General features: G+C 41.3%; 1 protein-coding gene across 2 annotated transcripts in view; it reads left to right on the top strand.

Moving 5' to 3' along the window:
- Positions 1-849: 849 nt before the first annotated feature.
- The window catches only part of LOC134218129 (stress-activated protein kinase JNK-like), a 50,449-nt gene continuing 24,582 nt past the window's right edge, over positions 850-26,716 (top strand). Inside the window, exon 1 of one of the 2 annotated variants that reach the window (XM_062697006.1) lies at positions 850-1,065. Coding sequence is in view for 1 of the 2 variants with exons in the window: in XM_062697005.1 (XP_062552989.1) it covers positions 25,738-25,770 (33 nt within the window). In the remaining variant the exon portion in view is untranslated. Of the gene's footprint in view, positions 1,066-25,405; positions 25,771-26,716 lie in introns of those variants that run through there. The other variant, XM_062697005.1, reaches the window with a different exon arrangement.

Here is a 26,716-nt window from a genome sequence, read left to right on the forward strand (position 1 = left end):
TATTATGCATATTATGTTTTGGTAATTTACCTTTTATGCAGTATGAACTTGATATACTAACTGCTATTATCGAGGTAGTCGCTCCTGCTCGGGTTGCGACACATTGCGTTCACTTTATTCCACTTTTTATCTATTTCAATAGGGTATCTGTTCCCATATGATTAACAGCCCTTATATTAATCCCAACCGTCGATAAACCAAATAAATGGTTTGATGTACTGCTCGATTGTTACTAGCAGATTCATCTGTTTTCACGATGTTGCTGTTCACTGAATTTCAAGCTAAAACAATTCTATCCCTTCAAAATTCACTTCACAACACATAAAGCACATCACATTTTCACTATAAATATAATTATATTTTAAAAACCAACGCGATTTCCTATAGTTTAATATAGGTTTCTTTCGAACAACTTCTTACTTATCCTTGTCCGTATTCCAAACTGTTTACATGGCTTGCAGTATCTGCAAGGGTTGCCGACCTAGATTTTTATTTCAAAAATGCTTGAAATTCAACTCTTATGTTTGTAAAATAAGGTATATCGAAAAGATAAGCTATGACAACATAAAATTAAACAGATAAGTTGGAAAACTACAACAAAAACTGAAATTTTATAATTATATTTCAACTCAAATACAAAACATTGAAGAATTCGGCACCACTGCAATCATATCGTCACGTATACACACAAGTAATAGTGTGCGTTTTTTATGTTGGAAAAATATTATTGATATTCGAGTGATATACGAGAAAACTCCCGAAGAAATTCAAGTTTTGATAAGACGAGCGTTTAAGTGCTAGGAAGTGTCTAGATTCCCTAAAAGCTACAGTGGCAGCAATAGTAAACTGGATACTTTGAGTATCGTCAACCGAGTGTTGTTACGATTATCTGGCTTAGAGCTGCTCAGCGCCACGGTGAATACGGTTGGACAGTATCAGTGCGGTTAGAAAACGAGCACACCATCAACGAAGAACCTCTGATCGTCATTGGCGTAAATAAGGGGGGGCCTGGGGGGGCCTGGCCCCCTCCAGACCTACTTGTGCCCCCCCAGAAAATTTTGAAAAGTAAGTCAGTTTTTATTTCATTTACATATTTCCTACACATCTCTTAATTTTAATTATGAATTCTATTAACATATATTTGTTGCGTTATCACATCTATGACCATTTGTTCAGCAAAGCATCGAAATATTTAAGTTGGACTCCCGGGAACATTTTCTCGATTTTTAAGCTAAAATCAATGCCGCTTCTAATTCAGTTCCTAGCTTAAAATAATAAATTTGTTCTGCATTTGTTTGACTAGTATCCTGGTCGCAGAAACATAAAACCATAATTGTATTAAGATATAAATATTTCTGTTCTATTAAACTACCATCCGCTTCAAAAAAGACTGAAGCAACTTCATCAAAATGAGCACATGTACACAAATCCGGTCAATGAAATTTCGAACGACCATTCTTTCGAAAATCTTCGAGTTAATCGCAAGGTATGCCGCAAAACAGTTGATCAAATTCCTATGGAGCTTTTTGCTGTCGCTATATAATTCAGGCACCGAAAGATATAACATTATAAAACTTAAGAACCTTTGTTACAATGACAGAAAAAGTATTAGGACAAAACTTAGGCAACCTTCGCACTCACAACAGAGATTGCATTAAAGAAATATTTTTATAATCCTCAAAATATCTTGTTCCGTTTAATTTTTTGGCGATTTCATAAGGATCATCGGAAAACTCTTTTGTGCCTGCTTTAGTTAGAATTTGTTTTTTAGGATAAAAAAAAAATAGATTTAGAAACCAGTTCGTATCAGAAAACATTTTTTTTGCAGCACAATTCAGATCGATTTGGTTGCTTCTCAAGTCTCTTTGATTTTTGCAGAGAAATATCTCACATATTCAGAAAACCATAATAAAGCCTCTTCCTAACGTCAGTAACTACAAAAACCCTATGTTATTCTGGAATTTGATTTATGACTCATAATTTTATGACTCATGGAATTTATGACTGATAAAAAACACTTTAGGATTCCAAATTTGTGTTCATTGGTACTTAACTATTTCAGCACATAGCATACATTTTGGAATTGCATGAATACTTTCATTGATTATGACAAAATTTCGTTGAATTTATTCCACATCTAAAGAGTTTCAAAAATTTCAAGTTTCAAAAAAATCGAGATCTTTATACATTAAGTAATCATGGAAATGATTGAAAACTTTCAGAAATATACTCATATCGAATTTCATTTATAGATAATTCGAAGAAGATTCTTGAATCTTAGATTACAATTACACACTTATCCACATTTAGTAACATGGAGAAGACAAGCTGACACATACACAGCGTTTTGAAGCAATCACAGCATCATTGGAAATCAATTCTCGCACTTAGTTTCATAGGGGCGTAACTGTATTGATCGATTTCTCTTCGTCGATGTTTTCTTTTTATTATTGTACCGAATTGCGCTAGTTTTTCGATGATTTAATGGTTTGGTGTGATAAAGGATGATTGTATCTTGCACCAGAATCTATAATCACGGTTGTAGCTTTTGAAACAATTGAGTTATTAACAAAATATAAAATCGATTAAGAGAAATCGATCAATACAGTTACGCCCCTATGAAACTAAGCGCGAGAATTGTATTATTTTTTTATGTTAGTTTTAGGACGAATGAGCGATAAACTTAGTCAAACAATTTCTATTGCAATACATGCGCACAGTGCTTTAAATCGCTTTTGAAAATTACATCCCACCAGCTGGTACCATGGTCCCCCTAGACCGAGACTCTAGTTACGCCTATGCTGACCGTGCGGGAAAGCCATAGCTTCAGGCGGAAGCAAGAGAAAGCGCCAGGCTCCGGATGGGATCCTTATCGGAAGTACCACGGCGGTGATCAGAGAAGTGAATTCCAGGCCAGGCGGCCGACTACGGTACGACAGTTCTTTTCCGCCGAAGACCCATGTACAAAATCCGAGCTCCTAACTCTCGAACTGAAACACCTACTACAACATCATGCTCCTGAACGCACTCTGGTAGTTCGCGACAAACAAACTCCCTGGATAACGGGTGAAATAAAAACAGCGGTTGAAATTAGGAATCTAGCGTATACTCTTTATTCTCGAAACCCTAACAGAAAGCGAGGAGACAACCAGTGGCTAGATTATATCAGAAAGAGAGACAGAGCCAGCTCTCTTATCTTTGTTGCTAAGAAACGTTATTCTGAACTGCACTTCGACCACAACCTGCCTGCGAAAAAGTTATGGTGTAACCTGCGAAGAGAAGGAATCCACAATACGAAGAAAAACTCATCTGTCGAAGAAACTAACGCTGATGAACTCAACGTCTTCTTTAGCGAAGGTACACACTCGTCTTATGACAAGTGATGGTCCTAATTGATTTCTCCCTAGCGTTTAACTGCGTTAGCCACCAGATCCTGAATACAAAACTCCGCAATGAGTTTCACTTCTCCCAAGCTGCCTGTGACCTTTTATCATCTTTCCTTGCACAACGGAAAAAGAAAGTTCGCCTAGCTGACGTCGTGTCTGATTAGTGTGATGTATCTGATGGTATCCTGCATGGATCCTGTTTAAGCGCATTATTGTTTAGTCTGTACATCAACAGTTTACCATCGTCCCTTAAATGCAACTACCATTTGTATGCCGATGATCTACAAGTATACATCTCAGGACCTGCAACAGACCAAGCTATCAACGATGATATTCAAGAAATTGCCAATTGGGCTAGAGTCAACAAGCTTTCCCTAAATCCAAAAAAACCCAAGCAATAGTTTTCACTAACACAGGAACTTCTTCTTCTTCTTCTTCTTCTTATTGGCATTACATCCCCACACTGGGACAGAGCCGCCTCGCAGCTTAGTGTTCATTAAGCACTTCCACAGTTATTAACTGCGAGGTTTCTAAGCCAGGTTACCATTTTTGCATTCGTATATCATGAGGCTAGCACGATGATACTTTTATGCCCAGAGAAGTCGAGACAATTTCCAATCCGAAAATTGCCTAGACCGGCACCGGGAATCGAACCCAGCCACCCTCAGCATGGTCTTGCTTTGTAGCTGCGCGTCTTACCGCACGGCTAAGGAGGGCCCCTAGGAACACAGGAACTATAACTCCCCAAACCGCTATCTCTTTCTGTGGAGAATGGTCTCACCAGGTGAATAACGTAGTACATACAATACACTCCGTACGTTTCGCCGATTCTCTCCAGTACTATCGCTTCCAACACGTAAAAAGCTGGTGCAAGCTGCCGTAGTACCCATTTTTACTTATATAGTGATGTTTTGTATTACTCAGGACTAACTGTCAGCCTCACAAATCAGCTTCACCGGTGCTATAAATCGGCTGTACGGTTTGTGTTCAACCTTCGTCGACGTGACTCTACAGCAACGGTTCGCAATTCGATTTTGGGTCATGATCTGCCCGCAAACTATCATCTACGGTCTGTACATTTATGAGACAAGCATACTTCGGGAACCAACCAGATTACATTTCGCAACACCTGATACGAGGACAGCAAGAACGTACTCAGAACTTCATCATCCCTAGACACACATCGTCAAGTGGTAAGAGCTTGCTGGTATTTGGAACCACTTGCTGGAACGGCTTGCCGCTCGAAACGAAAGATAAACCAACGCTAACCTCATTCAAGACCGCATTGAAGACCCTAACATAATTTAACAAGCTTACTTTAGTTTTTTTGCTACTCTACCCATATCCGACAGAGCAGTTCTGAAGGTAAACTCCAGGCCAGGCGGCCGACTACGGTCTGACGAAGGCAATCCATATCCAGATCGACGGAACGTCGGAACCAAGATACCAGGCGACGTCATCAGGGCCCACACACAAACGTGAGTAATTTTGGACGTTAGGGAATTTCCTAATAAAAGCCGTCGTTTAACCGTATTATTGGTTTTTCCTCTTTTGTTGAACCTCGGTGGAAAGAGCCGACCCTGAGTGGGCTGGGAGTCCTTGTGATTGAGCGGGCGTAACGAACGTAAGTTACATTACGTAACACTTTAAGTGGGAGGGGGATTGCTTGAAGTGTAACAATCCATTTGAAATTTTTAGATGCTTCTTGTTTTGTCTTGTTCGAGCATATACACAGCTAGTAATGACGGATACATACAAATTTTAGATTCTTCATGCAAAAACTTTAACATACGGTGGAGAGGGGTTCAAAGTGAAACTTTTTGCGTTACGTAATTAATGGATCTTCCCTAATCATACACCCAACCAGCGACTGTTAGATTTTCTAACAATACTGTATAAGAGCTTTCCAAAACCAGTATTAGATTTGGGGATATGCGAATTTGTTAGATTCTTATACACAAAATGTAAGCTTACAAACAAATATTTTGAGAAATGCTTGATTGTAAGGTCTAATACATTTTCGCATATATTATAAATTAGTTTTTATATAGGTTTTGGTAGGTTCTTATAAAGAATTGTCGAACAATCACCGGTTAGATGTAGACATAAATACATAATTTGCCCTTTTTTGTTTTGGTAACTTCCTATCTAATACATGCTTTTATTTTAGACTAGGTTTTCCGTGTTTAAACAACTCTATTTTCTTTGGCCCACTAGTGCACAGTGGCTAAAATCGTGTTTTTTGCGCGTTTATTTAATAGTATCTTTATAATGTGATTTAGCGTGATGGTGCCTTCGAGACATTTTATCAGTAAGTTGACGCGCTTCTTTGGAGGTATTCATCCTTATGAACAATCCCCCTAACAGTGAGATGAAAAATTTATTTTTCGCACTTCACAACATATAAAGTTTGATTCTTCATAAAAGTTGTAGCAAAAGTTCTCCTGAAAAACTTTGTCGAAAACACCGAGTTCGTAATTTCTTTACTTTTGGAGATTTATTGATTTTTATTCCAACAAGTTTTGAGCATGTTCGATGTATAGGCAACTAAGTACATGGAGACGCATGGTGCATTAGTTCATCAACTCCTTGAAGAGTGATTGATTACTACCTTGCATAGTAGGAAATGGTTTTTGATGAAACATTCCTTACATTCGCTTACAACTCTACAGTTTAGGTAATAATTTAAAGTTCATTACTTGTACTTTGTTATGCGTATGAGATTGACTGCCACAATTTGCCCCTTGTCAAATTGCAGTTATATTAAATATGACTAAAAAATCCTATAAAACTGTTATAGCTTTTTTATTTTTAAAGTTTTTAAGTCACAATAGTCACCAAACGGCGTTTTTTAATATTATCTAAAACTTTCTAGAACATGCACAAAATGTATAAATTAAAGTGAAAAAGATATGATGAAAAAACACATATTAAGTGCTTGTCCGCGTAAAACGTAAAAAGTCTCCAAAAGTAACGGAATTACGAACTTGGTGTCTTCGGCAAAGTTTTCCAGTAGAACTTTTGCTACAACTTTTAAGAAGAATCAAACCTTATATGTTGTGAAGTGAAAAAAATAAATTTTTCATCTCACTTTTAGGGGGATAGATCAGTAAACTGAATGCCTCTAAAGAATCGCATAAACTTACTGATAAAATGTCTCGAAGACACCATTACGCTAAATTGCATAATAAAGATACTATTAATTAAACGCGCTCAAAACACGATTTTAGCCACTGTGTAGTGGTTAGCTTTACTTTACGCATGAAAAACCTAATGAATTAACCACTCGCCGTAATAAGTTTTACCTGCTTTCAATTTGCAAACTGCTTACAATTTCTTGTGGAAGAAATACGTATGTACTAAGGGTCGTGGGTTCGAGTCCTATCAAAGGAAAGTGGTTACCTCCAATAGATTTTTCAAATCAAAATCTTCCACATAATGTACATATTCACATCTAAGTTTTCAGAACATTGTAAATTTTAATTAAAATGTCCAAATCGGGTGGTCCAATACCCGCAAAACAGACAATTAACTTTGATTGAACGTGTGCATCTGTAAAGTTTCAATCAAGTGATGAAATTAAGTGAAACAGTATGTGAAGGCATTCGACTAATCAAATTCCAAAAATAATTTCTCACGATATCGATTATTAGACTTCTTAACCCAAGTTGATCCCATTTGTTAGCAAGGCATGTTCGCATTCAGATTATCTTGTGATTGGAAATCTTTGTTGTAGTCGAGCTACGATCCATCCCTCGCTTGAGTGGAGCTTCCTAATATGACTAATGCTCATAAATTTCGCACTCAGGTGTGAGTGGCGAAATTAATGTTTGGCGCGCGAATAATCCAGGGATACGAAATTAGAGATTAGCTGCGTAGTAAGCGCACGAGTAGAATAAGTTTGCCTTCGGTGAGTCACACTAATTATGTGATATTGTGTTCTAGTTTGTTCTTGAAAATGATATTCATGGTGTGTTGGTATTTCAACATTTTTTTCTAAGATGATCCTGACTGGAATGATTTTCAAACTGATACACAACGTATAATCTTCCTAAACAAACAATATTTTAAACGTTAACTTGTCGAATCTGGTAACACCACCACATAAGGTAGAAAAGCATTATCTTTCACCTGTGGTGTAAATTTGGTAATTGATTTGAAATCTATCACTGATTACATTGACTACAGGAGACCCACATGAGGAGACATTTTCGTGTCAACATCAAATAGATGGTTCTGAATTTAAAATTTGTTTTCATGTAAGAATAGGAACATCTATTTGTCATAAGACGGGTTTTTACTATCCCATTTAATACCACCAATTTATTGTACTTTTGACAGATACGAATTTTAAACTCAACAGTAACGCCGTCTTCAGTGTCTCGTACTTGACTCGACTTAAATGCGTATCTGTAAAATGTACAATAAATTGGTAAAATTAAATGGGATAGTACAAGCTCGTGAATACATTCCACTAAAAGCTCAAAGTAATTTTCTTATCAGGAACATCTAATACAAAAGTTCTGCAATACTGTACGACTGCTGAAATTAGATTAAACATTTCCTCACCATAGTCACTTTTGCCAGTGGATTTATTCAAATAAATTCTATTTATTCTGTTCAACAGGTTCTGGATTCTAAAGATTTTTTATTATAAATTTTTGTGAAAATATAAAAAAAAAAATCCGTTAAAGTATTATAGAGCTACCCGCGGAAATTCAAAATATTCACTTAAAAATTAAAAAAGATCATCGGAAGCCTTAAACGAGATGCTTTGAAAAATTTACCAAAAAAAAGTCTAAAGAATGCTTGCGGACATTTTCTTCAACGAATTAAGGAGAATTCAGGAGTTCCTCGTAAAATCTTAGATAAAATTCCGGTGGAAATTCAAAACAATAACCCATGGAAATTACCAAAAGTTTCATGTGGAAGAATAAACCGTGAAAATTCAGAAGAATAACCAATCCAACCAATCTCCAATTCTAATTATCAGAACCAAAATTGTGCACCATAAAATAACAATAATTGGTGCCACCAGTAAACTCCACTAATCTGTCTTATGAACACGAATATTCAAATTTCAGTTCAATTTAGAATCCTTTTTCGAAAAGCAATTTGCAAATATGCAACCTAAAATCCAATATCCAAAACCCACCCTTTTAATAAAGTAAGTATACGAATCCAATGAGCGTTATGAATTTTCCTATATCTGAAATCGGTTTCCAAAATCATTTTTTATCTATTATCTAAAATCAATATCTTATCTCCCAAAGTTCAAATTCAATCTCAAAATCCAATTTCCAAATTTAAATTAAAGGTCAATATTCAATATTCCTTTCGCTAAATATGAACCCCATAATCAATAAATCCTATCACCAATACGGAATCTCAAAACCCAAAATCAGTTCCATATGTAAAATTGCAGCACAGTGAATTGTTCAGTAGTGAAACAAGTGGTGCTGCTTGGGGAAAAATAATTAGGATTATTTGGCATAAAGTCATTTGGCATAACGCCATTTGGCACAAGGTCATTTGACATAAAGGCCATTTGGCATAATGATCATTTGGCATAACGGACATTTGGCATAATTGTGATCAGCATCAAAAGTAAGGGTCTTTTGGCATAACTTTTCTTTGCGTTCACTGAATGGTGACTAAGTGGTGCGGGAAACACCCCGGAATAGTAAATATAATACCCGTTGATAACAATATTAAAAAGACATTATCCTCTCGTGGAAAGAATGCATTTACAATGCAATGCAAAAGTAGGCGCATGCCCGGATTAGAGCAATGGTGGATGTAATCCCTTCTTTAGAAGTAGGCGTGTGGCCGTATTATGGCAATGAAGGATATGATCCCTTTTTTAAAAGTAGGTGCTTGCCCGGATTATGGCAATGGAGGATATGATCTCTTCTTTTAAAGTAGGCGCTTGCCCGGATTAGAGTCATGGTGGATGCAATCCCTTCTTTAAAAGAAGGCGCTTGTCCGGATTATGACAATGGTGGATGTTGTTCCTTCTTTAAAAGAAGGCGCTTGCCCGGATTGAGACAATGGTGGATGTGATCCCTTCTTTAAAAGTATGCGCATGCTCGGATTAAGGCCATGGTGGATGCGATTCCTTCTTTAAAAGTAAGAGCTTGCCCGGATTAAGGTCATGGTGGATGTGATTCCTTCTTTAAAAGAAGGCGCTTGCCCGGATTGAGGCAATGGTGGATGTGATCCCTTCTTTAAAAGTAGGCGCTTGCCCAGATTATGAAAATGGTGGATATGATTCCTTCTTTAAAAGAAAGCGCATGCCCGGATTGAGGCAAGGGTGGATGTGATCCCTTCTTTAAAAATAGGCGCTTGCACGGAGTATGGCAATGAAGGGTTTGATTCGTTCTTTAAAAGTAGGCGCTTGCCCGGATTGATGCAATGGTAGATGTAATCCCTTCTTTAAAAGTAGGTGTGTAGCCCGAGTTGTGGCAAATGGTGGATGTGACTCCTTCTTTATAAGTAGGCGCTTACCTGGAATAAATCAATGGTAGATGTGATCTCTTCCCCGAGTAGCACAATTCAGATTGATTTGGTTGCAGTTACTCATATGTGACTTGATTGGTTTTAGTAACTCGTCTACGACAAGTGTATTGCTTGAGTTTTTAAAATTAAGCGCTTGCCCGGATTAAGGCAATGGTGGATTTGATCCGGTCTTAAGGTGCATGCCCGGATTGAAGCAATGGTAGATGTAATCCCTACTTTAAAATTTGGCATGGTGCCGGAACAAGTCAATGATGGATTTGATCCCTCCCTCGGAAGCAATTATACCGTTTTGTTATTTCATTCTTCCTTAAAATGTCTACCTTCAGTCTAAATTTATCAGAAAACAGCCTCGACCTACTTAATCTACGCTAAACATTACATGAAATATCCCTTTCGCTTTCACAGTTCTAAATTATGCCAAATGATCATTATGCCAAATGACCATTATGCCAAATGACCTTATGCCAAATGGCGTTATGCCAAATGACCCAGACCCGGTTGAGCACATTTCTAGACCAACATTTGAAAAGGGCGTAACAGCCAAAATTTATTCCTTCTGATTCTTGGTCCACATATATAGCTAGATATGTATACGAGGAATCAGAAGGAATAAATTTTGACTGTTACGCCCTTTTCAAATGTTGGTCTGGATTTATCGTTGTTAATCATCATATATTGAAACTCTAACCAAAACTATGCCACCAGACGACTTGCTTACTTTTGGTTATTACGTCAAGTAGTCAAAATCAACAATAGTTGTGCACAATCTCTTATTTAAGGACAAGCATCTCAGAATCCAAATCAAAATTCACTCGCGTTTTCAAGGGTTTTCAACACCACTCAATATGAAAGCATCGCAACTGTCATTTTCATCATGCCACGCATGCTGCGACGCAGCAAGGCTGAAATAATAAAAACGCAAGATGTCCCCTGCCTCCGTATTAAGTGGTGCGCCCAAGATGAATACACAGCTAGGTGTTGCAATGTGCTTAGTTTGTGGAAGAGAAGAAGGCGGGGGTGAAAAATTCATTTTCAGTGCAAAACGACAACAAACCGGCTGGCTCTCCCATACTAAAATCCAAGATGGCTGAATCGTGAATTTGGCAGATTGGAACACCTGGTGGTGTATTCATCTTGGGTGCGCCCTTGAAAACGTGAGTGAATTTAGTTTTGGATTCTGTGATGCTTGTCCTTAAGCTTATCTCTTATTCGAGCGAAATGGACTTTTATGTTCGGCATCTTTTCCTAGATTTAGCTCTGGTGGTGGATGCTTCTTATGCGCATGAAAGGATGGTGCATTATTCACTATAAATCAGAGTTGAAAGACTTCACTATTCCATTTATTTCCACTATATAGTCACATAGTATCAACAGAACAGATACGTATTTCGTTTTCTACTTGAAAACTTTTCAAGTAAAAAACGAAATACGTATCTGTTGAAAAAAGTGGTTATAGTGAAGTCTTCTAACTCTGTAACATTTACCCTAAGACGCTCAACAATAATTAATCATTATAAATCGTTTGTACAAGCCGTAATGTAAGGTATCTCGTTTTATTGTCTCAGTCGATTCTTTGGGTTATTTAAGGTCCACTTTCCCAAAGAACCAATATTTTTTAAAGCTTCTAACTGTTTTTTAAAATACCGGCTTTGGATTTAACTTATTCAAGTCAGCTGTGTGACCAATTGGTGACTCTGCTAATTTTGACTCTAATCAACTTCCAGTGACGTTTTAAATCTCACAAAAAGATATTCTCAATCCAATCAGCTCAACTTTTATTTACCATAGGGCTGATTTGGATTTATATAAAACATATATCGATAGGAATTTTGATGTTGAAATTCCTCTCGATCCCAAAATTTATATTGACAATACTCTCGTATCTTTGACAAATTTAATTGTCGAAGCCAATGGCAGTGCAATTTCTAAATGTGAATTAAAGGGTGTATTCGATAAAAATGGCACACCGAAAATCTTCTGTAACTTTTGAACCGTTTGAGTAAAAAACCTGAAAATTTGAGCAAATCTTATTCATAGTGTATTGTTTACATCTGCAGAGTTTCATAGTTATACATACAGTGGTTACGATCATGTTGTCGGAAGAAGAGATTGCCAGGGAAAAAAATTGTGCATCTACCATCAAAATCTGGAGGTGTCCCACCGATCGATCGCTAACAAGCTTAGGATTGCAAATTTAACTGTATCTCGTGTAATGAGAACCTTCAAGGAGCGTCGTGTTAAAATGAGGGAAGTGAATGGTAAATGTACAGTAAAATGACTCGGAGTGGTTCAACAGCTCAAGAAGTTCCAAAACGTGTCCATTTGAGATGTCGCTAAAAAGTCCAAGGTGTCGGTTGGTTTTGTGCAGAAAACCATGAAGCGTGCTAGGTTATATGTTTACAAGATGCAAAAAACCCCAAACTGAGATCAAAAGCGAAACACCACTGCAGAAACTCGCGCCCGGAAATTTTACATGAAGTTGTTCACCAAATCGTGTTGCATCGTGATGGATGATGAAACCTACGTCAAGGCTGACTTCCGTCAACTTCCTGGGCAAGAATATTTCGTTGCGAAGTCTAAGTTAGTTATTCCGGACGATGTCCGAACAAAAAAGTTTTCAAAATTTGCAAAGAAGGCAGATGATTTGCGGATGTGGTGAATGTGTGGGGCGAGACAGCCCTGTTGTATACCACTATATATTATATGCTGCTTATGCCGTCTTGGTGTTGGTGACGAGCAAGCAGCCAAGCATCGTTCTCCCTCAGTCAGAGTCCAACAGTGATCCGAGTAAGGCGATACCTTCGCCGAGTGCAATAATGCGCAATGGGTGATTTCCTGGCGCAGCAGCAAGCCACACATTTGGCGACAGTGGCAGGTTTTACTGCTCATTTTTTGTTAGTATCAAGTGGAGTAATGTTAAAACTAATGTGCCTGATAAAAATACTGCGTCATGGAAATCACCCACTGCGCAATCTCAGAAGAAAAGGTAAATTCCTGAACCAAGAAGGATGTTTGCTTTTTGCAGTGTTTACGTGGGGACCGGTGCTCCAAATTGGGAGAGACGCGGTTGCGTATGTAAGTAAAACGGAGAAGATTCGAAACTGTTTGCGTGTCTTGAGTACCGCAATGGCGTTTGGCCAAAAAAATAAAAGATGAAATGATTGGCGAGTTTGGAGGACCGCCAAGAAAAGATTAATTGTTTTGCGAGTTTTGAGGACCGCAATGGCGTGTTTGGAGGACCGCCAAGAAAGGATGAAATGATTGGCGAGTTTTGAGGACCGCAATGGCGAGTTTGGAGGACCGCCAAGAAAAGATGAAATGATTGGCGAGTTTTGAGGACCGCAATGGCGAGTTTGGAGGACCGCCAAGAAAAGATTAATTGTTTTGCGAGTTTTGAGGACCGCAATGGCGAGTTTGGATGACCGCTAAGAAAAGATTAATTGTTTTGCGAGTTTTGAGGACCGCAATGGCGTGTTTGGAGGACCGCCAAGAAAGGATGAAATGATTGGCAAGTTTTGAGGACCGCAATGGCGAGTTTGGAGGACCGCCAAGAAAAGATGAAATGATTGGCGAGTTTTGAGGACCGCAATGGCGAGTTTGGAGGACCGCCAAGAAAAGATTAATTGTTTTGCGAGTTTTGAGGACCGCAATGGCGAGTTTGGAGGACCGCCAAGAAAAGATGAATTGTTTTGCGAGTTTTGAGGACCGCAATGACGTGTTTGGAGGACCGCCAAGAAAAGATAAAATGATTGGCGAGTTTTGAGGACCGCAATGGCGAGTTTGGAGGACCGCCAAGAAAAGATAAATTGTTTTGCGAGTTTTGAGAACCGCAATGGCGTGTTTGGAGGACCGCCAAGAAAAGATAAAATGATTGGCGAGTTTGGAGGACCGCCAAGAAAAGATGAATTGTTTCGCGTGTTTTGAGGACCGCAATGGCAAATTTGGAGGACCGCCAAGTAAAGATGAAATGCTTTGCGAGTTTTGAGGACCGCAATGGCGTGTTTGGAGGACCGCCAAGAAAAGTTGAAATGACTGGCGAGTTTTGAGGACTGCAATAACGTGTTTAGAGGACCGCCAAATAAAGATGGAATGATTTGCGAGTTTTGAGGACCGCAATGGCGTGTTTGGAGCACCGCCTAGTAAAGATGATTTTTTTGCGGGTTTTGAGGGCCGCTATGACATGTTGGGAAGACCATCAAGTAGAGATGAAATCATTTGCGTATTTTAAGAATTGCTGTGGTATGTTTGGAGAACCGCCAAGTAAAGATGAAAGAATTTGCGTGTTTTAGTACCGCAATGGCGTGTTTAGTGAACAGCCAAGTAAAGATTAAATTACTTGCATGTTTTGAAGACCGCCAAGCAAAGTAAAAATGATTAGCGTCGTCGAGTCAAGTACGAGACACTGAAGACGACCACACAGTTGTGGTCGAAATACGTATCTGCAAAGATATCGAAATAATTGGTGGAATTGAATGGAGTTACATAACTCGTCTTAGACGGTTGATGATTAGCGTGTTTTGAGGACCATTGGTAAGCTCGCTAAGTGAAGCTTGAATGATTTGCGTGTGGAAGAACTGAAATGTCGTGTTGGGTGGACCGCCAAGAAAAGTTGAGATTTTTTACGTGTTTTGAGAACCGTAATGGCGTGTTGGGAAGACCGCATAGTAAAGTTGGAATGATATGCGAGTTATGATGACAGCCAGAAAAATTGAATAGCTGAAGGTTTGCGAGTTGGAACACAGTTCAAAGCATGTCGTGGGCGATTTGAAAGGTCCGTTCATAGTTGAAATGGTTTGATGACGAAAAACACAACAATGGGGCGTTGATCCTAAAGTATCATGCTATGTTTTAACCGAGCTTTGACAAGGCAAGTAATTTGATCATTTCAGTTAAATTCATTTGACTTGCCAAAGGTTGAACATGTTCAACTTTCTTTTCGCGCAAGTGAGTTGAACGGAGGAGTTTAGATGTTCAAGTCAAGCGACTTGCTCAATTCACTTGCATAATCTAAGCTTAGTTCAAGCCCTGCCCAGATCTTAATATTGGAGTCCTGCTCGCAAATTTGAAGAAATGGATTATGCTTGAGTTTTAATTCATGCGAAATCACGATGTTTCGCTCCAAAAGCGAATAGAATTAGTCGAGGTTCTTGTCTTATGAGAAGAACACTCCATTAACAAAGTAGAGCCTGAGCATGATAACCTTACATGTCGTAGTTGCTACTCCGTGTTTTACCAAAACAATTGCACCTCAATGTGCTCAGTTCAAAAGCTCTAGGGGGGTTAACAAACGGCGCTGGCCACGTCCTTTCGGGCTACCGTAGATGTAAAGGAATTGATAAAAGATGCAGTCACTCGCCACATTGTAAACCAAGAACACTTCTGCACTCGCCACGAGAATATTACTGGAATCTAGCGGATAGGTTCTATGGAAGAGGCTCATCTTGATTAACAGGTTGCAATGGATGCCAAAACGAGCTTCCTTTCGCTCTTTTCGATTTCTAACAGTTACGGCTAGAATTAGTCAAGTTGTAGATAAAGAATAGAAGATGGAACCGGTATTCAGTCTATTTCTAATCTTAGCGATTGCTAAAACATGAGAAATATATAGAGAAAAAAAAAAGGTGGAGAATTGAGCTTGGGACTGATCCCACGACTAGCTGCGTATGAGGCAGAAGTAATTATCATATGATCATATGACCTTCCCGTACATGTTATGAGCACACTACAGAATAGAATACTAAAAATAAATCTGTATCGTTTTGTTATGTTCGTTTGCTATGGCATTTAATGCACGAATGTGAGCTTTCGGATAAACTAACAAGATTAGTTAAGGCGACGTTGGAAAGGGGAAAAACGAGTATTTCAAATTACACGAACGGTTTCGATCCTTTCGGGAACATTCAGAGAGTTACGCTTTGGTATGGAATAACTCTATTAGTATGATTTGTATAAGGACCGCTTAGCAATGTCGGAATTGGTGCTTTGACACGGAACGACAAGATAGAGGAAACCTGCTACAGTCATGACCACCTGGAAAACGATGTACATGACAGGAAAAGACATAAAAGAAGACAATGTAGCTGCACCATGAGTTTGCATCGATGGTGATCAGTCTTGTCTTGAGATGTATTTATCATTCAGATACAGTTTCATATAAAAAAAGAATTTGATATTTCGCTAGCCCTGATGCTCCCTAAAATATCGTGTCAAATTTGATCAGTACTCGGAATATGGCACATATGATGATGTCGATCACTATTTTTAGAGAATGTGCGTGTGATTGAATAACGGAAAAAAAGAGCGGATAATGAATGCAGAATTTGCTTATCTGCTATATGTGGCCGATAATTTTGCTATGTAAGGAATGAAGGCTTTTGAACGAATGCGAAGATGCACAAGATAGTGGTGCACTGCTAGCGTGTTTTGTCGATGCGAGATAGCTGGTGTTTATGCCATCATAGCATGCAAGATATAGGCTAGAAACCCAACTTCGGATGAAGTGCGCTAGATTCTCATAAAATTGCATAAAAAACGCATCATTTAGTTTGACGGATCACACTCCGAGAGAAAGTTCGTTTCAGAAGAAGTTCGGAGCTGAAACTAGGGCGGTTATTGTGTTCGCGTACTTTGTTTGACTACAGATCTACGGAATCAATACCTACGACGACAGATCCAGTCAATTTATTTGTTTCGCGGGTGACATGGACATTGTCGGCCGAACATTTGCAAAGGTGGCAGAACTGTACACCTACCTGAAACGTGAAGCAACAAAAGTTGGACTGGTAGTGAATGCATCGTAGACAAAGTACATGCTTGTGGGCGGAACCGAGTGCGACAGGGACCGCCTGGGAAGCAGTGTTACGATAGACGGGGATACCTTCGAGGTGGTCTAGGTATTCGTTTACCTTGGATCCTTGCTAACGGCTGATAACAATGTTAGTCGTGAAATACGAAGGCGTATCATCTGGGGAAGTCGGGCCTAATACGGACTCCAGAAGAAACTGCGGTCAAAAAAATATTTACCACCGCACCACCATGTGACATGTACAAGACGCTGATAAGACCGGTAGTCCTCTACGGACATGAAACATGGACAATGCTCGAGGAGGACTTGCAAGCACTCTGATTATTCGAGAGACGGGTGCTTAGGACCATCTTTGACGATGTGCAAGAAGACGTTGTGTGGCGGTGAAAAATGAAGCTCTACGGCGAACCCAGTATCCAGAAGGTAGCTAAATCCGCAAGGGTACGATGGCAGGACATGCTGCAAGAATGCCGGACAGCAACCCTGCAAAGATGGTGTTCGCTTCCGATCCGGCAGGAATGAGACGGCGTTGAGCACAGCGGCGAGGTGGGCAGACCAGGTGCAGGCCTCAAACCGTGTATTGCCTGTTTAGAAGTAAACTGAATAAATGAAATGAATGAACCAGCGACGAAATTCGGAGACGCATCTGTAGGGATTGAGACGGGTATGGTAAATGACATAAACCGAATGAAGGGCATATATATTAGCCATTAGCATTAGCCCTAGATGGGAAAGTGACAAATGAGAGAGTGGAATATTTGGTAGGAGGTCGTGGTGTTGAGTTAATGTGCTTCGCTCAGCAGCTGGAGATTGACGCGCCAAAATTGTAGTAGAAAATCGTACTTACAACCACCTACAAAGTGCAATGGCCCTCTATAGGATGAAGACCAGGAAGACCAACGTACAAATTAAATCTTGGAGCATATGAATGAGGTGAATGAACAACCGTTGGAGGAAACTTCATCTATTCAAACCGGAAATATCTGTTCGTTGCCTGAATATAAGACAATATTCCGAAGAAAATGGTTTTCGATTTCCTTGGCCTTGGAATGGTGCCTTCGGCAAATAAATCTTTATAGTGGTATTTTTACCGAGTGTTTAATTAAATATAAGCTCAATAATGCATGTACAAAAAAAGAGAAAACCAAGGACAAGTTATAATTGCAAGAGCCTAATAAAAAAAAGCCGGAGAGAAAGGGGGATGTGTGGGGCGAGACAGCCCTGTTGTATACCACTATATATTATATGCTGCTTATGCCGTCTTGGTGTTGGTGACGAGCAAGCAGCCAAGCATCGTTCTCCCTCAGTCAGAGTCCAACAGTGATCCGAGTAAGGCGATACCTTCGCCGAGTGCAATAATGCGCAATGGGTGATTTCCTGGCGCAGCAGCAAGCCACACAGTGAAGTAAGCGCTCCCTTCACTATTTCCGGAACAATCAACGGTACGATTTACACCGAAGAGTGTTTCAAGAAGCGTATTTTACCATTCATAAGAAAACACAAAGTATTAACTCTGTTTTGGCCTGATCTGGCGTCCTGCCCCTACGCTAGAAACGTGCTGGACTGGTACCGAGCTAACGGAGATAAATTTGCCAAAATATATGAACCCACCAAATTCACCGGAACTTCTCCCGATTGAAAAATTCTGGGCAATTGAGAAGACAAAACATCGTAAACATCTTAAAATTAGTAAAATAGAGCTGTAGTTGAATAAAATTTGGGTAAAAACAACAAAAACACTGGGAAAATCGATTGTACAAAATTTGATGGGTGGAGTGAAAAGTAATATGCGCGCATTCGGAATGGGTGATGAAATCGAATAAAACAAATGTTGCCAAGCATAACTCGTTAAAAGTTTTTCATTCCCTGAAAATTTCAAGAAAATCCGATTATTATTTTTGACGACGACGATCTTCAGCTACCGATCCGTCTTTGAATGCAAGGCGAAGGCAATTTAAAAAACTACTCGCGATCCAGCTTTGGAAGTTATATGGTGAGATTTGTTTCATAAAATTGAAGAAAAAAACGCTATTTGGAGAAATACCAACTTTGATAATAGTGTCTCAAAGTTGGATCCCGCAGTTCGAAACGCTTTTGGACTGAAACTTATCTGAAAAGAACATTTTTTAAGTGGAATCAACTAAAATTCTTTCAAAAATGTGCTATTAAACTTTTTTTCATCTCACTGAACATATATTCATCTTATCGCCAAACAATGAAATACAGCCTCAATTTTGTCGCCACTTTATGCTAACATGCATGCTAGCTGCTGAAAAAAAATACAAAAATAAGAAACAAATCGAATACCTTTTGATGAAGTCCAGGAGCAGTAACCCTACTAAAATAGAGGAAGTAGTGCTAATACTTCAATGCAAAATTATTTAAGTGTTTTTTTCACGAATTACAATTGATCAAATATCTAATCATATCTTTCCAAATCCCTGAATAACAAGCTCAAAGATGGATGACATTTGGAATAATGTTCAATGGAAGTGAACGAAGCACACCGTTCATGGCGACAAGGAACAGAGTCACCGCCAGAACGGAACCCTGGGGTACCCAAGCCTCTTCTGTGAGAGTTCTTGAACCCTTGTTTCCAATTAGGAGCGCCCAATGAGGAAATTCCAAACAAAAGCAATGATGTTGCCGAACAAACTCCACTCGCTCAATTATTGAAGGACGAAGGGGGTCTAAGTCCTGTTGAAGGCCTTGGATATATCCAAAGATACCAAGTCAGCGTGTTTGCTCTCATTCCTGCGGTCTCAGGGATCTCGTTGGGACCGGAAGACACCCCATTACTGTTCGAGATACAATCGGCAACGACCTAGGCGACGAATAAAGGATCACGATTGGAAGCTTGGAACATGGAACTGCAAGTCGCTAGGCTTCGCAGGTTGCGACAGGATAATCTACGATGAATTACATCCCCGCAACTTCAATGTCGTAGCGCTGCAGGAAATCTGCTGGACAGGACAGAAAGTGTGGAAAAGCGGGCATCGAGCGGCTACCTTCTACCAAAGCTGTGGCACCACCAACGAGCTGGGAACCGGCTTCATAGTGCTGGGAAAGATGCGCCAACGCGTGATTGGGTGGCAGCCAATCAACGCAAGGATGTGCAAGCTGAGGATAAAAGGCCGTTTCTTCAACTATAGCATCATCAACGCCCACACGAAGGGAGATCCGACGACGAGAAAGAAGCGTTCTATGCGCAGCTGGAGCAGACATACGATGGATGCCCACTGCGGGACGTCAAAATAGTCATCGGTGACATGAACGCTCAGGTATGAAGCGAGGAAATGTATAGACCGGTCATCGGACCGGATAGTCTGCATACCGTATCGAACGACAACGGCCAACGATGCATAAACTTTGCAGCCTCCCGCGGAATGGTAGTCCGAAGCACTTTCTTCCCCCGTAAAAATATCCACAAGGCCACATGGAAATCACCTAATCAAGTAACGGAAAACCAAATCGACCACGTTCTAATCGACGGTAAATTCTTCTCCGACATCACGAACGTACGCACTTACCGCAGTGCGAATATTGAATCCGACCACTACCTCGTCGCAGTATGTCTGCGCTCAAAACTCTCGACGGTGATCAACACGCGTCGGAGTCGTCCGCCGCGGCTTAACATTGGGCGGCTACAAGACGGTAGACTAGCCCAAGACTACGCGCAGCAGCTGGAAGTGGCACTCCCAACGGAAGAGCAGCTAGGCGCAGCATCTCTTGAAGATGGCTGGAGAGATATTCGATCCGCCATTGAAGCACCGCAACCGCTGCACTAGGCACGGTGGCTCCGGATCAGAGAAACGACTGGTATGACGGCGAATGTGAGCAGTTAGTTGAGGAGAAGAATGCAGCATGGGCGAGATTGCTGCAACACCGCACGAGGGCGAACGAGGCACGATACAAACGGGCGCGGAACAGACAAAACTCGATTTTCCGGAGGAAAAAGCGCCAGCAGGAAGATCGAGACCGTGAAGAGACGGAGGAACTGTACCGCGCTAATAACGCACGAAAGTTCTATGAGAAGTTGAACCGTTCACGTAAGGGCCACGTGCCACAGCCCGATATGTGTAAGGACATAAACGGGAATCTTCTTACGAACGAACGTGAGGTGATCCAAAGGTGGCGGCAGCACTACGAAGAGCACCTGAATGGCGATATGGCAGACAACGGTGGCGGTATGGTAATGAACCTAGGAGCACGCGCGCAGGACATGCGACTTACGGCTCCGAATCTCCAGGAAATCCAGGAGGAGATCGGCCGGCTGAAAAACAACAAAGCCCCTGGAGTTGACCAACTACCAGGAGAGCTGTTTAAACACGGTGGTGAAGCACTGGCTAGAGCGCTGCACTGGGTGATTACTAAGGTTTGGGAGGATGAGGTTCTGCCGCAGGAGTGGATGGAAGGTGTCGTGTGTCCCATCTACAAAAAGGGCGATAAGCTGGATTGTAGCAACTACCGCGCAATCACATTGCTGAACGCCGCCTACAAGGTACTCTCCCAAATTTTATGCCGCCGACTAACACCAATTGCAAGAGAGTTCGTGGGGCAGTACCAGGCGGGATTTATGGGTGAACGCTCTACCACAGACCAGGTGTTCGCCATACGTCAGGTATTGCAGAAATGCCGCGAATACAACGTGCCCACACATCATCTATTTATCGATTTCAAAGCCGCATATGATACAATCGATCGGGACCAGCTATGGCAGCTAATGCACGAAAACGGATTTCCGGATAAACTGATACGGTTGATCAAGGCGACGATGGATCGGGTGATGTGCGTAGTTCGAGTTTCAGGGGCATTCTCGAGTCCCTTCGAAACCCGTAGAGGGTTACGGCAAGGTGATGGTCTTTCGTGCCTGCTATTCAACATCGCTTTGGAGGGAGTAATACGAAGGGCAGGGATTGACACGAGTGGTACGATTTTCACGAAGTCCGTCCAGTTATTTGGTTTCGCCGACGACATTGATATCATGGCACGTAACTTTGAGAGGATGGAGGAAGCCTACATCAGACTGAAAAGCGAAGCTAACGGATTGGACTAGTCATCAACACGTCGAAGACGAAGTACATGATAGGAAGAGGCTCAAGAGAGGTCAATGTGAGCCACCCACCACGAGTTTCTATCGGTGGTGACGAAATCGAGGTGGTTGAAGAATTCGTGTACTTGGGCTCACTGGTGACCGCCGATAACGATACCAGCAGAGAAATTCGGAGACGCATAGTGGCTGGAAATCGTACGTACTTTGGACTCCGCAAGACGCTCCGATCGAATAGAGTTCGCCGCCGTACCAAACTGACTATCTACAAAACGCTTATAAGACCGGTAGTTCTCTACGGACACGAGACCTGGACGATGCTCGTGGAGGACCAACGCGCACTTGGAGTTTTTGAAAGGAAAGTGTTGCGTACCATCTATGGTGAAGTGCAGATGGCGGACGGTACGTGGAGGAGGCGAACCACGAGTTACATCAGCTGTTGGGAGAACCATCCATCGTTCACACCGCGAAAATCGGAAGACTGCGGTGGGCCGGGCACGTAGCCAGAATGTCGGACAGTAATCCGGTGAAAATGGTTCTCGACAACGATCCGACGGGAACAAGAAGGCGAGGTGTACAGCGGGCAAGGTGGATCGATCAGATGGAGGACGACTTGCGGACCCTCCGCAGACTGCGTGGTTGGCGAAGTGCAGCCATGAACCGAGCTGAATGGAGAAGTCTTTTATGTGCAGCACAGGCCACTCCGGCCTTAGTCTGATGATAAATAAATAAAGATGTATCATGATGGATTGGGGAAGATCTTTGCTTGCCACTAAGCGCGATAGCTCCGCCGAGGCCGGGTGCTGGTTTGCGGCGGCATCCAGGACGGTTTGGGTGAAGTATGGAAGTGCTGTGGGCGTGTCTCGTTCAAATGCGTCGTAGCGCCAGGCATGGACGATGACGACATCAGAAAGTGGTTGCTGCCGAATAAGTCTGGAGACATTTCCCACTTAAGAGCGGAAAGAGAAGACAGTCGGTGGCAGTCACCTCGATGGCAGTGGATGAGTAGCCATTAAAGAATGTGTGCGAACTGTTGTTGAGTGGTACAAGAATCACCCCAAGCCGGGTGATGGGAAACTACATCGGAGACGGACTTAGTTAAACTGGAATACATAGAACGGGACCTCCCGAAGGACCCCTGTACTTTCCTGTATCCAAGGAGTCGAGTACGACACGATTGACTTCATGCTGGCCGATTATCCATGGCGCGCTGTCGTGCGTTTACAGCTCCAGATTGGGAAGGTTTTTCTCGAAGCCGTTGATGTTCCACTGAAGACAGTAATTTACTTCCAGCGGAAATGTGGGGTCGGAAAATGAACAAGCTGGTCGCCATGATCCGATCCGGTGAAAGGTAAGGGCGATGTGCGCGACGTACCAGTCGAGTTGTGCTGGTCAGGGGGAAAGACACCAGGTTTTGTTTCACCCAGTTCCGGTGTGAAAGGACATCCGCACTGGGAGGCCCCAGCTACCGAGGGATCTGGACAAGCTCTCCTAGTTTGGTGTTTCTTCGTCTGCTGAGTGCCAGGGTCGACCCGGTCGTTCCAGTGGGGTCATAACGTCGGATCTACTGGCGTTATCCAGGTAGGTAAACATAATCTCATTCTTCATATTTTTCAATATACGCTGCATTAGAATTGTCTAACCCTATATAGAATCCGATCTTTAAAGCAAAACGACACATAAACTCTCAAACTTCTGATACTTCTCAAACGTATCTTGACTTGATACAAATCTTTCAAATGTGTGTGACAAAGGCAAAGGGAAGTAAGTGGAAGAACTTAGTTTTGAAAAGCAAACGTGCTGTTAAGTTTTCCTTTTTTTTTCCATTTTTTCCTTTTCATTTTAATTTTTCAGAATTTTCACATTTGCTATGAATAACGTACAAGCCATACTGTTACGTTGCCGCGTGAATCTCAAACCCAAACGTTTGCTTACTTTCACATCTCTGCGTTTAATCCCTTGATTGAAGTATACACATACAATTTCAAGTTAGTAAAACCTATCTCCAACTCCAAACTTTAAGAAAAATTGAATAATCCACTAATCGAATCTTTGACCGAAAGCTATTATTTTAAGGTCAACACGTGGTGGTGTGAAGTGGTGATTGATGTTATAAGACTTTGAAGGCTGTGAACAAAAAAATGTTACTATGAAAAATAAATACTTACTATTTCACCATACTTACTGACCCGATTTGAGATAATTACCCGGCGAATGTAAATACCGAAGTTTCAAAAGTCGTATCAATACGTAAAAACCAGTTTTCGAGATTACACTATTTGCACACACCTGAATGGTGTACGCCTTAACCCGTCTAGTTGTGCATATTCTCCATCCGTCTGGCTCACGACAGCCGTTCCAAACGCCATCCAATGACCCAAACGCCCCAAGACTCGACTACACTGTTTAGTCACAATCAATCAGTGAATACGGCGCAGCGTAAAGCCTGAACTTCCATCAGAACGACGAACGTTTCAGTACCAGTTCCTTCCCCCAACGCCGTATTAGGCCATAACGTACATAACTGTAGCTGGAGTAGGACCCAACTCTACATCCGACGAGCCCCAGTAAGACTTATAAACATCGTCAACAAACCGGAGGAAAAAGAGCGACGGTCGTGTACCGTGGGGGACCGAAGTCCGTCCGCATTGAAAGATATCAATAAATTAAAAGGGATTTGAAGTAATAAATTTACAAATAATTTATCTTATCCTGTTTGTATACTTGACAGTAAGCTTTTAGGTCATTGAGATAAATAGTATGCTTTGAAAATAAAACAACATAAATCAAAAACAAATCACGACCCACAAAACACGAGGTTTCTAGCTTATTTTTTATGCGTGTAGAGCATAATCGCATTAAAAGTAAGTGTTTTTTAATTTTAAATTGCGAATGATAAATTAAGCTCAATGGATTGCAAATCAAATGTATCGCTTCTCAATGTAAGCATTTAAATGGTAGTAGTGTAATCAATCAGTCTGCTTCAACTTAAATATTCAGTTAAAAAATACCTGTACGGATTTTGATCCTTTGATTCGAAATCCGTCCACTGTGGACGGATTTCGGTTCAGGAGGTGTCGATTTAATTTATTATTTTATGATATTTTTATAGTTTCTAATGTGTAAATGCGGAACACTTTAGAAGTAGAGGCCTTTGTGCTTCTGTATCAACGATAAACCTTCCATTTGGATTCGCTTCCTATTTTCTAGTGACTTTTTTCGTATACTGAGGTGCGGATTTCGATGCCCCACGGTAGTGTATTCGCGCAAAACTCCATGCGCCCCAGGCTAAGCCAATCTCTCAGTTAACCCGCCCATCATATGCTCCCATGCGAATTGGGTAGGTTCCTATTCGCTAAAATCGTGACGTACCTCCAGTGAGAGTCGCGAAACGAAACGCGAGCAACCACCATCGTACCGCACCGGTGCGACGCTGCAGACACACCACACCGGCGGGCTATGATTCATCGCGTAAAAACTCGCCGCGTTCAGCTCTTTTCTCAGCTGCTGCTGCTGCTGCTACTGCTGGTGGTGCTAATAGGTGTGCTACAACAGCCAGCGATGCAGAGCCTGCCGCGGGATGCGCGCTGCTCTCTTCGAACGGACCGCAGTCGTTCGCGCAGTCTTAAGCGGTAATCCGGTTCGAACGGACGTGTCCTCCCACACTTGCGCGGTAGCTTTGGGTGGTAATCGGTGAGAAGTGGTGGGTTCTTGATCTAAAGCAAGTTTGAAGTGACGATCTCGCGCTTGATACGGACGAGTTTTCTGTGCTATTAGAATCTGATGTGACGAAGCTTGTTAGCTACGGACTGTGACATACTCTGGAGTCGATACGTTTGAAGCCATTGTCGAAAGTTTAGTTTAACGCGTGACGTTCGAGGGAGAGTGTGTGGAAAAACAGTGGAACTCCTTTGTTTGGTGATCGCAACGCCACTGGATACGCTAATTTGAATATAAATTAGCCAACAACGGGACGAATGGCAGACGGAGGAAACCTGTACAACGGCGAGGTGAGTGATCTTAGTCATATCACCCCAGCCAACATCGCCGCTGATCAATTTACTGAGCAAAGTGTGTCGAACTCCGCTTGATATCATGTCCGAATATTTCTAAATGTGCTTTGCAAATTAGTTACCCGAAATGAGGAATACAAAGTCAATATAGCGTCGAATACCTTGTAACACGTTATCCAACCGTAGACCGACTAGCACAAAGTCGAGGGAACACGATGGAATGCGTGTGAATTGATTACTCATCAAACAAATTATTGTCGCTCGAAGACTACAGTATCAGCGGGTGGTGCCTATTTTCGTCACTACTTGTTCCCTCTCGATCAGTGAGCCAATCATCTTGACCTTCTGTTTCCGGTGTTTGCATACAGTTAGCGCCAGTGCTATACTTTTATTGTTTTATCTTTCTTACGCCGAGGGAGGGTATTTGCATTACTTGTGAAACCAATTATGTACCCAAGACTCTGAGGTCATCGAAACAAAAAAAAAATGTTATGAAATCTCGGCTTTGCTTTAGTCGGTATAGACATTGAACCTCACGTTTTGATGTAATTTTGTCTCACTTAAGTTTCCTCAATTTCAACCAATTTGATTTCCGAACAGACCAATTAACTATTGTGGGGACGTCTTTTTACGAATGTTTTACACACGAATATGGGTTTGGTCTCAGTTGGAATAATTACAAAAATAAAAATGATTTTTTTCCGCAACAAAACTGTAGGGGGGATTAGGGAGACGTGATCCCCTTTTCTCATTACCGATGTCTTCTTCTTCTTCTTCTTCTTATTGGCATTACATCCCCACACTGGGACAGAGCCGCCTCGCAGCTTAGTGTTCATTAAGCACAGTTATTAACTGCGAGGTTTCTAAGCCAGGTTACCATTTTTGCATACGTATATCATGAGGCTCGCACGATGATACTTTTATGCCCAGGGAAGTCGAGACA

Source organism: Armigeres subalbatus, chromosome 2 (genome assembly GCF_024139115.2).
Source record: "Armigeres subalbatus isolate Guangzhou_Male chromosome 2, GZ_Asu_2, whole genome shotgun sequence".
Classification (NCBI taxonomy): domain Eukaryota; kingdom Metazoa; phylum Arthropoda; class Insecta; order Diptera; family Culicidae; genus Armigeres; species Armigeres subalbatus.